This window comes from Conger conger, chromosome 13 (assembly GCF_963514075.1).
Source record: "Conger conger chromosome 13, fConCon1.1, whole genome shotgun sequence".
NCBI lineage: Eukaryota > Metazoa > Chordata > Actinopteri > Anguilliformes > Congridae > Conger > Conger conger.
In genome coordinates, this window is record NC_083772.1 from 45,947,023 (window position 1) to 45,962,090 (window position 15,068).

General features: G+C 47.2%; 1 protein-coding gene across 1 annotated transcript; it reads left to right on the forward strand.

Moving 5' to 3' along the window:
• Window positions 1-8,279: 8,279 nt before the first annotated feature.
• LOC133108752 (sialate:O-sulfotransferase 1-like) lies at window positions 8,280-8,963 on the forward strand. Its single transcript, XM_061218475.1, has 2 exons — window positions 8,280-8,316; window positions 8,567-8,963. The coding sequence occupies exons 1-2, from the start codon at window positions 8,280-8,282 to the stop codon at window positions 8,917-8,919; spliced, it is 390 nt and encodes a 129-aa protein (XP_061074459.1). The 3' UTR covers window positions 8,920-8,963.
• Window positions 8,964-15,068: the final 6,105 nt, after the last annotated feature.

Genomic DNA, 15,068 nt, shown 5'->3' on the forward strand with positions numbered 1-15,068 from the left:
GCCCACATTGCACTCCAGACAAGCATCACTGAAATGTATCACTGTATACTATTGCTTATTATCCAAGCGAAGACTACAAATCTAATTCTTAAACCATACCAGTTTGTTATCGGTAGCAACAAGCAAATTAGCTGTAGTTAGCTTGAAGAATTTACAAATATCCCCTCTTACACTAAAATATAGGCAATACAAACATAGTCACAATTGCACAAGCGTAGTGCTTCAGGTGGATATTTGTAAATTCTGGAAGCCAACTAGTAATACTATTACTATTAGCTAATAGCTAATAGCTGGTATTGTTTTTTAGGCCAGACCAGATAAGCAATAGTATACAGAGTTCAATCATCCGTGTTTAGCCAAACCTTTATTTCACTCAACTGTAAGTTACAGTTGCATTGTTGGTGGTGGACTATCATATCTTAGTTATATAGCCAGCTAGTTACGTAGCCAACTAACTTACTTGCTCACAATATAGTTGGTTAGCTCAAGTGAAAACTTCAAAAAGACAAAACATATAGTGTTGTGCAGCACACTAAAGTAAAATTTTCATAAACTCACCTGTTCGGCGAACATTTCCTTACGAGAACATTACGAAAAGACAGCAGGCTCTGTTGCGTTTGTCATTGTCAGCTTTCCAAAACAGTGCATGAGAGCACTGAACTGTATAATAACGCTTTATATTACACGTTATATTCATAGATTGTGGGAAGCTTAAACAGTGTTGTGGTCTGAGGTTGTTTGTTGTTACAATTCTTCTCTTGACCGTTAGGAGTTCGAAATTACCTATCGTACCTTTCAGTTTTTTTCAAGAAATGCAAATTTGCTGATATCCAATATCCAATTTGTTCTCCAGGAAGTGGCACATATGGTGATATCAAGCTTATGAGACCAATTCAAACACAGTGCAAAATACATGGGTTTAAGTGCTCAAAAGTCCTCGAAAACTTTACTGTAGCGGCCCCTATTGGCTAAATTCTTTATGCAGGATCCAGGATCTGGTTTTGCTGTGAGAAGTTATTCACATCTTTGTGATAAGGCACACCCACATCACTTTTCATTGGCTCTTTCTTCAGCCATTTTGTAACATATCAAAATTATGAATAATCATTTGAAGCAGTCCAGTAAATGTTTGTAGGAGAATACGCATTTTTCAATAAATGCAAATTAGTTAAAATCCTATATGGCAGACTTGGTGGATTATTGAGGCAAATGAGTTTTCAGGCAGAGACATGTATGCTCATTACAGCAGTTCATACATAGTGAGAAATACTTATGTTGAAGTGCTCGAAAGTTTAATATCTTAGTGTAGCACCCCCTATTGGCCAATTCTCACAAAGTTATGTATGCTGGGACAAAGTGATCAGTAGTACACATTTCAAGATGACTGAACCTTGGAGTGCTGAACTGTGATTGGTTGATGGTGGCCATGTTTTTTGAAGTTTCATATATTGCCTGTCTGGACCTGTGGCCAAGACACAGCATAGACAATGTCAAGCTATTTGATGATTAGGTTTTTGAGTTACGCCAATTTTCACATTTTCCCCCAAACTGCTGCTCACACTCTATCTGCGCCTTCTCAACAAAATGTGTGTGTGGGCAAGACACACATTGCAGATGACATGGTTTACCTCAAACACTGTCCGCCTCGGCAGGACAGGAACACAGAACACGGGCAACATTGGCTCAGGCGGTAAGAGCAGTCGTCTCATTGGCTCAGGCGGTAAGAGCAGTCGTCTCATTGGCTCAGGCGGTAAGAGCAGTCGTCTCATTGGCTCAGGCGGTACGAGCAGTCCTCTCATTGGCTGAGGCGGTAAGAGCAGTCGTCTCATTGGCTGAGGCGGTAAGAGCAGTCGTCTCATTGGCTCAGGCGGTAAGAGCAGTCGTCTCATTGGCTCAGGCGGTAAGAGCAGTCGTCTCATTGGCTCAGGCGGTAAGAGCAGTCGTCTCATTGGCTCAGGCGGTAAGAGCAGTCGTCTCATTGGCTCAGGCGGTAAGAGCAGTCGTCTCATTGACTCAGACTCAGTCATCTGGCAGTCGAAGGGTTGCCGGTTTGATCCCTCCCTGGGTATGTCACAGTGCCCCTGAGCAAGACACCTAACCCCTTAATGCTCCTGACGAGCTGGTTGGTGCCTTGCATGGCAGCCAATCGCTGTTGGTGTGAGAGTGTGTGTATGAATGTTGCCCTCCCCCTCTTCTTCTTCCTCTCTCTCTCCCTCCCTCCCTCCCCCTCTCTCCCCCTCTTCCTCGCCCTCTCCCTCTCCCTCCCTCTCTCTCCCCCTCTTCCTCTCCCTCCCCCCCTCCCCCTCCCTCCTCTCTCTCTCCCTCCCCCTCTCTCCCCTCTCTCCCTCCCTCTCCCTCTCTCCCTCTCTCTCCTCTCCCTCCCTCACTCCCTCTCCCTCTCTCCCCGTCTCCCTCCCTCTCCCCCTCTCCCTCTCTCCCTCTCCCTTTCTCCCCCTCTCCCTCTCTCCCCTCTCTCCCTCCCTCTCCCCCTCTCCCTCTCTCCCCTCTCTCCCTCCCTCTCCCCCTCTCCCTCTCTCCCCTCTCTCCCCCTCTCTCTCCCTCTCTCCCTCTCTCTCTCCCTCCCTCTCTCCCCGGTGGTGAAGCCTGATGTCCTCTCAGAAGAGGGGTAAAAAGAGCAGCACTCTGGAGTGACTCCACTGGTGTATTTAGACACACACCATTGTACTTACAATACATCAAGGAACATCTTTAAAAACTCTTTAACTTCTGAAAAATATACAGTGAAATCGTTTCATAAGGTCCCCCTTGTATCTATTTAATTATGTTGCATTCAAGATACGGATGGTGCAGTGGGTAGCACTGCCGCCTCACAGCAAGGAGGTCCTGGGTTCGAATCCCCATCGGCCAGGGCCTCTCTGTGCGGAGTTTGCATGTGCATGTGTTTACGTGGGTTTCCTCCGGGTACTCTGGTTTCCTCCCACAGTCCAAAGACATGCAGGTTAGGCTGATTGGAGAGTCTAAATTGCCCATAGGTATGAGTGTGTGAGTGAATGGTGTGTGTGCCCTGTGATGGACTGGCGACCTGTCCAGGGTGTATTCCTGCCTTTCGCCCAATGTATGCTGGGATAGGCTCCAGCCCCACTGCGACCCTGTTCAGGATAAGCGGGTTCAGGTAATGGATGGATGGATGGATGGATGGATGGATGAATGAATGAATGTTGCATTCAATTTGTTATTTGGTATTCGTAATAATCCACATATATTAATAGTATCAAATAATAGTATCTGTAATAGTAGTATCTAATAGTATATATTAATAGTATCTGCTAATAATAATAGTATTATTACTATTACTATTATTACTATTACTAATAGTATTAATAATAGTAGTTACTACTGCTAATAATAATCATAATAATAATAAGATATATTATTATTATTATAAATTGAGAGTTGGGAATGATATTTGATGTGCTTCAGGCATGTTGGTCTCTGGGATGACAGTCAGCAGGCAGTGTTCAGGGTGGGGTGAGAGAGAAATAGAGATTGCTACATTTAACAGTACGGTAGCAAAGCAGTTTGGATTTTTAAAACACTGGGGGCTTCTGACGATGCCCAGGGATCCCATACAGCCGGTCTATTAAACTGGCTTTACTGTAAACTCCAGCTACCGTCAGATCATGCGGGTTGAGGTCATGTAAATGTAAGCTAAAGATAACATATCTGTAATAATTTAACTGATGATTTGTGCAGATAAAATTTAGCATGTCCCTTATCTGACTCAAGTCCCCAGGTGCTGTGCTTGTGGCTCCTGCAGTCACTGCAGCATAGCAGTGTGATCAGTAATCAGCCCGGGGGTAATCAGTGATCAGCCCGGGGGTAATCAGTGATCAGCCCGGGGGTAATCTAATCAGCCCAGGGGTAATCAGTAATCAGCCCGGGGGTAATCAGTAATCAGCCCGGGGGTAATCTAATCAGCCCAGGGGTAATCAGTAATCAGCCCGGGGGTAATCAGTAATCAGCCCGGGGGTAATCAGTAATCAGCCCGGGGGTAATCAGTGATCAGCCCGGGGGTAATCAGTAATCAGCCCGGGGGTAATCAGTAATCAGCCCATGGGTAATCAGTAATCAGCCCGGGGGTAATCAGTAATCAGCCCGGGGGTAATCAGTAATCAGCCCGGGGGTAATCAGTAATCAGCCCGGGGGTAATCAGTGATCAGCCCGGGGGTAATCAGTAATCAGCCCGGGGGTAATCAGTAATCAGCCCATGGGTAATCAGTAATCAGCCGGGGGTAATCGGTAATCAGCCCGTGGGTAATCAGTAATCAGCCCATGGGTAATCAGTAATCAGCCCGGGGGTAATCAGTAATCAGCCCGTGGGTAATCGATAATCAGCTCGGGGGTAATCAGTAATCAGCCCGGGGGTAATCAGTAATCAGCCCGGGGGTAATCAGTAATCAGCCCGGGGGTAATCAGTAATCAGCCCGGGGGTAATCAGTGATCAGCCCGGGGGTAATCAGTAATCAGCCCGGGGGTAATCAGTAATCAGCCCATGGGTAATCAGTAATCAGCCCGGGGGTAATCAGTAATCAGCCCAGGGGTAATCAGTAATCAGCCCGGGGGTAATCAGTAATCAGCCCGGGGGTAATCAGTGATCAGCCCGGGGGTAATCAGTAATCAGCCCGGGGGTAATCAGTAATCAGCCCATGGGTAATCAGTAATCAGCCCGGGGGTAATCGGTAATCAGCCCGTGGGTAATCAGTAATCAGCCCATGGGTAATCAGTAATCAGCCCGGGGGTAATCAGTAATCAGCCCGTGGGTAATCGATAATCAGCTCGGGGGTAATCAGTAATCAGCCCGGGGGTAATCAGTAATCAGCCCGGGGGTAATCAGTAATCAGCCCGGGGGTAATCAGTAATCAGCCCGGGGGTAATCAGTAATCAGCCCGTGGGTAATCAGTAATCAGCCCGGGGGTAATCAGTAATCAGCCCGGGGGTAATCAGTAATCAGCCCGTGGGTAATCAGTAATCAGCCCGGGGGTAATCAGTAATCAGCCCGGGGGTAATCAGTGATCAGCCCGTGGGTAATCAGTAATCAGCCCGGGGGTAATCAGTAATCAGCCCGGGGGTAATCAGTAATCAGCCCGGGGGTAATCAGTAATCAGCCCGGGGGTCATCAGTAATCAGCCCGGGGGTAATCAGTAATCAGCCCGGGGGTAATCAGTAATCAGCTTGTGGGTAATCAGTGATCAGCCCGGGGGTAATCAGTGATCAGCCCGGGGGTAATCAGTAATCAGCCCGGGGGTAATCAGTAATCAGCCCGGGGGTAATCAGTAATCAGCCCGTGGGTAATCAGTAATCAGCCCGGGGGTAATCAGTAATCAGGCTGTGGGTAATCAGTAATCAGCCCGGGGGTAATCAGTAATCAGCCCGGGGGTAATCAGTGGGTGACGTCACAGGCACTTGGTCCATATTATTCTCCGGTCTCACGCTGGTGTTGCGTCTCGTCTCTTCTTCTTTGGTTTTGGTTCCTCCAGGAGCTCCCGCTGGCCGTTCTCCAGACGCCAGACTGTTTCTGCGGCTACGCCACCGCTGCGTTCTCCCTCCAGGAGCCGGCCCAAGACTCACTCTGCACCGCGGCCAACGGCAGCGACCCCGCGGAGTTCTGCCAGGTGTACCAGACACCTGTGCAAGGTGAGCGTGGGCCTGAAACCGGGGCCACAGCGCAAGGCCCTGTCAGTACGGTCAGAGAGTCATGTGTTCTCACATCTCATAGCCTACTGCTCGCTTATCATAGACTTATAGATTCATCATTGAGACGGGTGCGTGGGGGGTTTGGACCCAAAATGCACGACTCAGAAACAGTAGTGTAGTAAAGTCCCGTCAGGGCTTTATTTGGGGAATATCCAGAGAGCGTAGTCAAAAACAAGCAATGTTCATACACGTAAATATCCAGGCAGAAAACCAAAGCGCAGTACCGAGGGAGAAGGCAGTCTCGTAGTCTGTACACCATGCAAAAAGTCCGGTAGCCAGGAAAGCTGTCAGCGGGGCAGAAGTACAGGCAGACGGTATGCTGGCTCAGGGTCAATGACGGTGCAAGAGTCAAGACCGAAGTCTGCTCCGCAGGGCAAAAGTACAAAAAAAACAGTAGGCAAAGATGTGGTACAGGCAGGCAATGGTCAACAAAACACAAGTCAATAATCTTTGGTCGGTAAACAGGCTTGGATCGTAACAAGTAGAAAATGGCTTGGTATAACCGCTCAAAAGAATGCACTGACAAACAGGAGGCAAACAATTTCACACAGACATGACATGAAACTGAGCTTTTATGCAGGTGTAGACAGGTGTAGACAATTAGCTTGAGAGCAGCAAGAGAATGGAAATCAGGTGTGGAGGATTGACAAGTTAACGAGGTAATTAGTAATTGTTAGTAATAAACCTATCCTGCCCTAGCATTAGTAAATTAGTAAATGACATGCACAAGAAACGTAAGGTAACATGAACACATGATTAGTATGTTAGTATTACCCAATTCTGATCTAGCATTAGTAGATTTAGTAAATAGACAAGGGAAATTGAGACAATTAGGGTGTGAGTGACAGAAAGGGAGAGAGAGAAAGCAGGAATGCAAGGTTTGCAGAAAGACACGAAAAAGTGTATGCTAAATCAATGAACAGTACAACATAACATGGAACATAAATTGTGACATAACATTTGCAAAACAATGACAATAAACTATATAACATGACATGGCAACATTAAGAAATAAATGGTAACAAGAACTAAACATGAAACATAACATGACATGACAATGAAACGTAACACGAAATAAAACATAAAAACGTGGTTAGGCTAGACTAACATAATATGTGACATGACAATAACGTAACTAAGACAATGACTAAACATAAAACATGACATGACAAACATGAAACGTGACAATCATAGACTTATCGAGAAGAATGCTAGTTGGTAAGTTGTTGTACTCTTCAAGGGTTCACGTTGTATCTGTATGGTCACGCTGGGACTCGGAACTGTGCTTTCCTCTGGGGTCCTGAATGTATTTGTGCCTGGGTTTGATTTGCACTTCCTTGTACCCTGCTCTGGATGCTAAATGCCTTTAATGTAATGTAATGTAATAAAGAATGAACATTGTATGCAATGTCCTACCCCAAAGTTTTTAGTCTCTGTCGGTGGTTTGTTCCTATGCTGCAATACAGCCCAAAGCAGTAGCTATACCCTGTTGACCGCTTGGCTACCTATCTGTAAATTTAACTTTTGTTTTTGTTGTGGTACTTCCATACTCATTTCCCAGTGTCTTGTAAGCTTGACATGTGAGCATACTGTATATTCGACTTTTATGGGTGCTGCCTACCACAAAATTGTAAACATGGGCCTTTATTGTATTTGACTGCATGAATAGAAGCAGTAGAATAGCACAAAGGAGTCACTGTACTGCGAAGTGAATGTTTCCTGAGTACATCTGGTCCTGAGAGGGGCCTAGTGTACAGGGCCAGTGACCACGGGCCAGTGGGTTCTCTCTCAGACTCCAGGTGGGTTCTCTCTCAGACTCCAGGTGGGTTCTCTCTCAGACTCCAGGTGGGTTCTCTCTCAGACTCCAGATGGGTTCTCTCCCAGACTCCAGGTGGGTTCTCTCTCAGACTCCAGGTGGGTTCTCTCTCAGACTCCAGGTGGGTTCTCTCTCAGACTCCAGGTGGGTTCTCTCTCAGACTCCAGATGGGTTCTCTCTCAGACTCCAGATGGGTTCTCTCTCAGACTCCAGGTGGGTTCTCTCTCAGACTCCAGATGGGTTCTCTCCCAGACTCCAGGTGGGTTCTCTCTCAGACTCCAGATGGGTTCTCTCCCAGACTCCAGATGGGTTCTCTCCCAGACTCCAGGTGGGTTCTCTCTCAGACTCCAGGTGGGTTCTCTCTCAGACTCCAGATGGGTTCTCTCTCAGACTCCAGGTGGGTTCTCTCTCAGACTCCAGATGGGTTCTCTCTCAGACTCCAGGTGGGTTCTCTCTCAGACTCAGTGTGAGTGTGTGTGTGTGTGTGTGTGTGTGTGTGAGTGTGAGTGTGAGTGTGAGAGTGAGAGTGAGAGTGAGAGTGAGAGTGAGAGTGAGTGAGTGAGTGAGTGAGTCTCCAGTTTGATGTGTGTTCCATCCGTTTTGCATGTGAAGCGTGTGCTTGTGGGTGTGTGGTTGCAGCACTGAGCACACGTGTGTAACATATCTGCAGTGTGTTGTGTAGGCTGTGTGTGTGAGTGTGTGTGAGTGTGTGAGTGAGTGTGTGTGTGAGTGTGTGTGTGCCGGACACATGGGCTACGCCTCCGAGCAGCACTGGAGGGGCCAAGGTACTGTGTGTGAGTGTGTGTGTGTGAGTGTGTGAGTGTGTGAGTGTGTGTGTGAGTGTGTGAGTGTGTGAGTGTGTGAGTGTGTGAGTGTGAGTGTGTGTGTGAGTCTCCAGTTTGATGTGTGTTCCATCCGGTTTGCATGTGAAGCGTGTGCTTGTGGGTGTGTGGTTGCAGCACTGAGCACACGTGTGTAACATATCTGCAGCGTGTTGTGTAGGCTGTGTGTGTGAGCGCCTGCCTCTCCCTGCAGAGTGGCCGGAGTTTGTGGGCAGCTACGCCCCCTGGTGGGCGTCCCATGTGCTGGACTGGCTGCGCTTCAGCCGCAGGCTGCTGGTGCTGCACTACGAGGAGCTGCAGGGGGCGCTGTTCCCCACGCTGCACACACTCACCTCCTTCCTCAACACCAGCGTGAGCCCAGAGAGGCTGCTCTGCACCGAGATCAACCAGGACGGCCACTTCAAACGCCCAGCCGGCCGCCAGCGCCCCCTCCACCCCTTCACCCCGGAGATGAGGCGGCTCATCGACGGCTACATCCGGACCGTGGACCAGGCCCTCCGGGAGAGGAACCACTCCGGCCTGCCTTCAGAGTACCTGCCCAGATGATGAGGGCCTCACTCAGCCACCCTCCTCATTATACTGCAGCACAGCATTACGGTACACTACAGTACAGTACAGTACAATAGATTACATTACATTACACTACACTACAGTACAGTACAGTATTACAGTACACTACAGTACAGTACAGTATTACAATACACTACAGTACAGTACAGTACAATAGATTACATTACATTACACTACAGTACAATACAGTGTTACAGTACACTACAGTACAGTACAGTACAATAGATTACAATACACTACATTACATTACACTACAGTACAGTACAGTACAATAGATTACATTACATTACATTACACTACATTACAGTACAGTATGAGATTACACTACATTACAGTCCAGTACGAGATTACACTACATTACAGTCCAGTATGAGATTACACTACATTACAGTACAGTACGAGATTACACTACATTACAGGACAGTACGAGATTACACTACATTACAGGACAGTACATGAGATTACACTACATTACACTACATTACAGTACAGTACAATAAATTACATTACACTACATTGCACTACAGTACATGAGATTACACTACATTACAGGACAGTACATTAGATTACTTTACAATACTTTACATTACATTACAAGACTCTACATTACATTAGAGGCATTTGGCAAACACTCTTATCCAGAGAAATGTGCAGCAGAGTGCATAACCATAACCAGGGACAAGTGTGCTGAAGGACCCTAGAGGGAAGTACAGTGCCAAGTGCTCGGAGTGACCACAGAGATGAGGACTTCATCTGATGAGATGGCCACCGGCCCTTTTTTGGGGGTGTTCTCTTGTGTATGAGGATGCTGGTGTAAGATGGTACAGTGACCCCCATGGAAGAGTCATCCATGGGTCACTGTTCTGTGATAGAAAAATGCCCTCTTGTTGAAACATGACCTTATAAAATGATGAAATGTAAGCATTCAATTTCATAAACTGTGAAGGTTTGTATACTATGGGAAACTGACCCCAATCCGAAATCCTATGAACCGTCAGAGACATTCCTGAGACTGTTTCCTTATTAATCCACTGGGAGAACTTTCCGGATTGTTGGCCCCATGGCAGAAATGTCATTTGTCTGTCCTTTGGTGTACCACATGCATGTGTGTATGCCTATGACTGAAGACTGCCACCAACATGAGTGTTGCACCTAACTCCCCAGATATCCTCAATTAACACACTTTCATTTTGTATCACTTTTATCTTTTACTCAAAAGAAAATTGTCTTCTGTTGCGTACATTCCTGTTCCTCCTTTCCTGAACATTTGCATCTGTAACACATCTCTGCCTCACACTGTGATCTGACTCCTACTCTGCCTCACACTGTGATCTGACTCCTACTCTGCCTCATACTGTGATCTGACTCCTACTCTGCCTCACACTGTGATCTGACTCCTACTCTGCCTCACACTGTGATCTGACTCCTACTCTGCCTCACACTGTGATCTGACTCCTACAGGAAGACACACACATCTGTGATTGTCCAGCCACCACAGATGACACCGGATGAGTGGGCAGACATTACTTAGATGAGAGACCGTAGATGTCATGGACAAAACTCACAGAAATCATTTCTATAATCCTGCCAAACACCCAACTCTTCAGGTTCCTGATGGAAGGTGGGGGTGGGAGTGGGAGATGCACAGATGGGTCCACTGGGACGTTGTGTGTCACTGATGTGTTGTGTGTCACTGATGCGTTGTGTTGTGTGTGTCACTGATGGATGTGTTGTGTGTGTCACTGATGGATGTGTTGTGTGTGTCACTGATGGATGTGTTGTGTGTGTCACTGATGGATGTGTTGTGTGTGTCACTGATGGATGTGTTGTGTGTCACTGATGGATGTGTTGTGTGTCGCTGATGCATTGTGTGTCACTGGTGTGTTGTGTGTCACTGGTGCGTTGTGTGTGTCACTGATGTGTTGTGTGTCACTGATGCGTTGTGTGTCACTGATGTGTTGACAGAAAGCAACAGGGAAACACTAAGGGAAGGAGACGTCACAGGAAATAGGTTGAAGGTAAGGCTGGGTGATATATAAAATATTAAAGGTACAATAGGCAAGAGTTTTGTGTTAAAACATTGTTACAAGACCATTGTAAATCCAACCCTATCATTGAAAAAGGCTCACTGACATGTTGACTCACCCTCTGCCTGTGTTTATAGTCCTTAAATTTGGGTTTCAAAATATGCAGTTGACGGGCCGGCACTATGTTCCAAAAAATGGTACAGCTGTACAACAGTTCAAGCTCATTGGTGGAAAATTGGTTCTAATTGTCACAGCCAATGGCGTTTCAACGTCAGTGTTCACAGGGAAGGGGGAGGGATCAACAGTGTTGTGGTTTGAGCGTATTTGCTGCTGCAAGTCCTCTCTTGACCGTTAGGAGTCCGAAATTACCTATTGTACCTTTAATGCGGTATTCAGTATCATTTTGTAGGGGATACAGAATTAAGCTACATCAAGAATTTCACTTTGTGCTATACTGTGCGTGTTTATGCGGCCAAATTAGAGTGTGATTGGAGTGTGCATAGTAGATGTGCAGTGGGCTCCAGAATTATTGGAACCCCTGACTGGCAAAGCAAAAAAAAGAAAAACAGTGGTAGGAACCCCAGGAAAGTGGTGGAGAATTTGCTCTACATTGGGGGTAATGGGAGGTATAGGGGTTCATCAGTACTCTGCCACTGTGGACACAGTATCCATAAAGTGAGGCTTTCCCATACCTCACATTTAGCACCTTTACCTTACTCCAGACCTGTCTCCTTTGTGAATTCAACAGGCTGACGAGAGCTGGCTCATGTTGTCATGAACATACTATTTAATGTGCATAATACAGTTCATGTTTCGAAACATCCCTGTTACGTATCGTCCCAGAGACCCAAACGAAGACCAAGGAGTATCCAAAAACATTGTCTTTATTACAGTCCAAGTCACAAGCCATGAGATCACAAGACACGGTGCCAAATCGAGATGCAAAAAGGAAAGTAGTAAACAAAAACGGGTCAAAATCCAGGAAATCAGAGGGCTGAGGTTCAAAAGGGCTAGGCAAAAACAAAGTTGACAAAAGCAGAAAATGAATATCAAAAACCAAATAATCAGATGTTCAAACAAATCAAAGGGGCAAGGCAAACTCGAAAAAAGGGGTGTCTTCAGGAATCTCAATAAATCAGGCTTACAAGGAATCAGCAACTGAAATATGATCAATATTCTGACAAAGTTTCTAGCAGAGACTGGGGTTTAAATACATGAAGGGAAGTGACATACTAGGTGGGGCACGGGAGTGAGGAGGGCTTAACAAATAAACCACAGGTGAGGGACATAATTGGGTTGTAATACAATAATAAGGGGAAACGAAAACGTGGACTGGATACACACAGACCCACATGTAATACAAACGGCTCCGGATTAGGGAGTGGGCAATTGCACAGAGTTAAGAGACGTAGTGATAACGGTATAACTTCACTGAATCAAAGCAAGTAATCAGTGATAGAATCTAAACTGGAGATAACGTTAGTCTGTTAGTTACGTGATTAAATCTAATTTACCCAAAACCTAGGGACTGTTAGACCGACAGTGTGTTAATATAGTTACTAACAATATCTATGTTAGTTGTTATTAGTACGTTAGTGCTATCTACAACATGAACTAGTGAAAAAGCAGGAAGTAAGACAAAGCGAGGCTGAGAAGGAATCGTTGAAACCTGGAAATTTCCGGAACCACCTGAATAGTGCAGCACACAGATAGGGGAGTGACTAGGGCTCAGAAACATACAGACACAGACATCACAGGGGAAGACAAATACAATGTATTGTATGTAATGGATGACAAATATCCAGATATGAATAATAATAAATAACAAGAAGAACAAATAAACATTACACTCCCCCAGACACACATGAACAACTCCCTAATTCCTGAAATATGATGCATCTGTGACTGAAAAGCTGTTTTTAGTGGGCAGCCAGTCAGAGATCTGTAGCCTAGTGGTTAAGGTACATAACTGGGACCTGGAAGTTTGGTGGTTCAAGCCCACAATAAGGTACACACAGCTGTCGGGCCCTTGAGCAAGGCCCTTAACCCGACATTTCTCCAGGGGGATTCTCCCCTGCTTAGTCACATTACATACAAGTCACTTTGGATTAAAGTGTCAGCTAAATAACAACAAATTATTATTATTATTATTATTATTATTATCTGGCCTGTTCAGGTCAGAAGAGCAGGACACGTGGTCCTGTTCCAAACTGCTGCTCACACTCTATCTGTGCCTTCTCAACAAAATGTGTGTGTGGGCAAGACACACATTGCAGATGACATTGTTTACCTCAAACACTGTCCACCTCGACAGGACAGGGACACAGAACACGGGCAACATTGGCTCAGGCGGTAAGAGCAGTCGTCTCATTGGCTCAGGCGGTAAGAGCAGTCGTCTCATTGGCTCAGGCGGTAAGAGCAGTCGTCTCATTGGCTCAGGCGGTAAGTGCAGTCGTCTCATTGGCTCAGGCGGTAAGAGCAGTCGTCTCATTGGCTCAGGCGGTAAGAGCAGTCGTCTCATTGGCTCAGGCGGTAAGAGCAGTCGTCTCATTGGCTCAGGCGGTAAGAGCAGTCGTCTCATTGGCTCAGGCGGTAAGAGCAGTCGTCTCATTGGCTCAGTCGGTAAGAGCAGTCGTCTCATTGGCTCAGGCGGTAAGAGCAGTCGTCTCATTGGCTCAGGCGGTAAGAGCAGTCGTCTGGCAGTCGGAGGGTTGCCGGTGTGATCCCACCCTGGGTTTGTGAAAGTGCCCCTGAGCAAGATGCCTAACCCCTTAATGCTCCTGATGAGCTGGTTGGTGCCTTGCATGGCAGCCAATCGGTGTTGGTGTGTGAGTGTGAGTATGAATGCTGCCCTCCCCCTCTTCATCTTCCTCTCTCTCTCCCTCCCCCTCTCTCCCCCTCTTCCACTTCCTCTCTCTCTCCCTCCCCTTCTCTCCCCCTCTTCCACTTCCTCTCTCTCTCCCTCCCCCTCCCTCTCCCCCTCCTCTTCTCTCCCCCTCTTCCTCTTCCTCTGTCTCCCTCTCCCCCCCTCTCCCCCTCCCTCTCCCCCTCTCTCCCCCTTTAATTAGTTTCTTTGGGTTTGTCTTGACTTGTATCATTCTTTTCAGGTATATATTGATCTATAGCTGTGGTCTTACAGTAAATGTGTTGATGGAGGAAGGATCCATGTCAGTAATTGCATAGTCAACTACACTAGACCCAAGAGCTGAGCAGTATGTGAATCGACCTAATGAGTCCCCTTTCATCCTACCATTCAGGAAATACAGGCCTAGGCCTCGACAGAGGTGCACTAACTTCTTACCATATTGGTTGATGACAGAGTCAGGGTTGTGTCTAGGGTTGGCTGGGTTTTCTAAGTTTGGTGACATGATAAATTTGTTTTCTTTTGCACTAATTTCAACAATTTCATTTTCCAGGCCGGTTCTGGCATTGAAATCTCCACAGAGCAGCACATTCCCCTGAGCCTGAAAATGGCTGCACTCTGTTGTCAGGTTGCTGAAAAACTCTTCTCCCTCTTCCTCTTCCTCCCCTCTCTCCCCCTCTTCCTTTTCCTCCCTCTCTCCCCCTCTTCCTCTCTCTCCCTAACTCTCCCTCTCTTCCTCTCTCTCTCCCCCTCCCTTCCACCCCTCTCTCCCTCCCTCCCTCTCCCTCTCTTTCTCTCCCTCCATTCCCTCTCCCTCTCTTCCTCTTCCCCTCTCTCTCCCTCCCCCTCTTCCTCTCTCTCTCCCTCCCTTCCTCTCTCTCTCCCCCTCCCTTCCATCCCTCTCTCCCCCTCCCTCCCTCTCCCTCTCTTCTCACTCCCCCCTCCCCCTCTTCCTCTTCCTCTCTCTCCCCCTCCCTTCCTCCCCTCTCTCCCCTTCCCTCCCTCCCTCTCCCTCTCTTCTCTCCCTCCCCCCTCCCCTTCCCCCTCTTCCTCTCTCCCCCTCCCTCCCTCTCCCTCTCTTCTCTCCCTCCCCTCTCCCCTCTCCCACTTCCTCTCTCCCTCCCTCCCTCTCCCTCTCTTCCTCTCTCTCTCTCCCTCCCTCTCCCTCTCTTCCTCTCTCTCTCCCCCTCCCTTCCATCCCTCTCTCCCCCTCCCTCCCTCTCCCTCTCTTCTCT

Bases quoted from the DNA above. Each gene is read 5' to 3' on its own strand.
- LOC133108752 (XM_061218475.1), top strand. From the start codon at position 8,280: ATGGGCTACGCCTCCGAGCAGCACTGGAGGGGCCAAG. The intron at 8,317-8,566 runs GTACTGTGTGTG...CTCTCCCTGCAG, and splicing joins GCAGCACTGGAGGGGCCAAG to AGTGGCCGGAGTTTGTGGGC.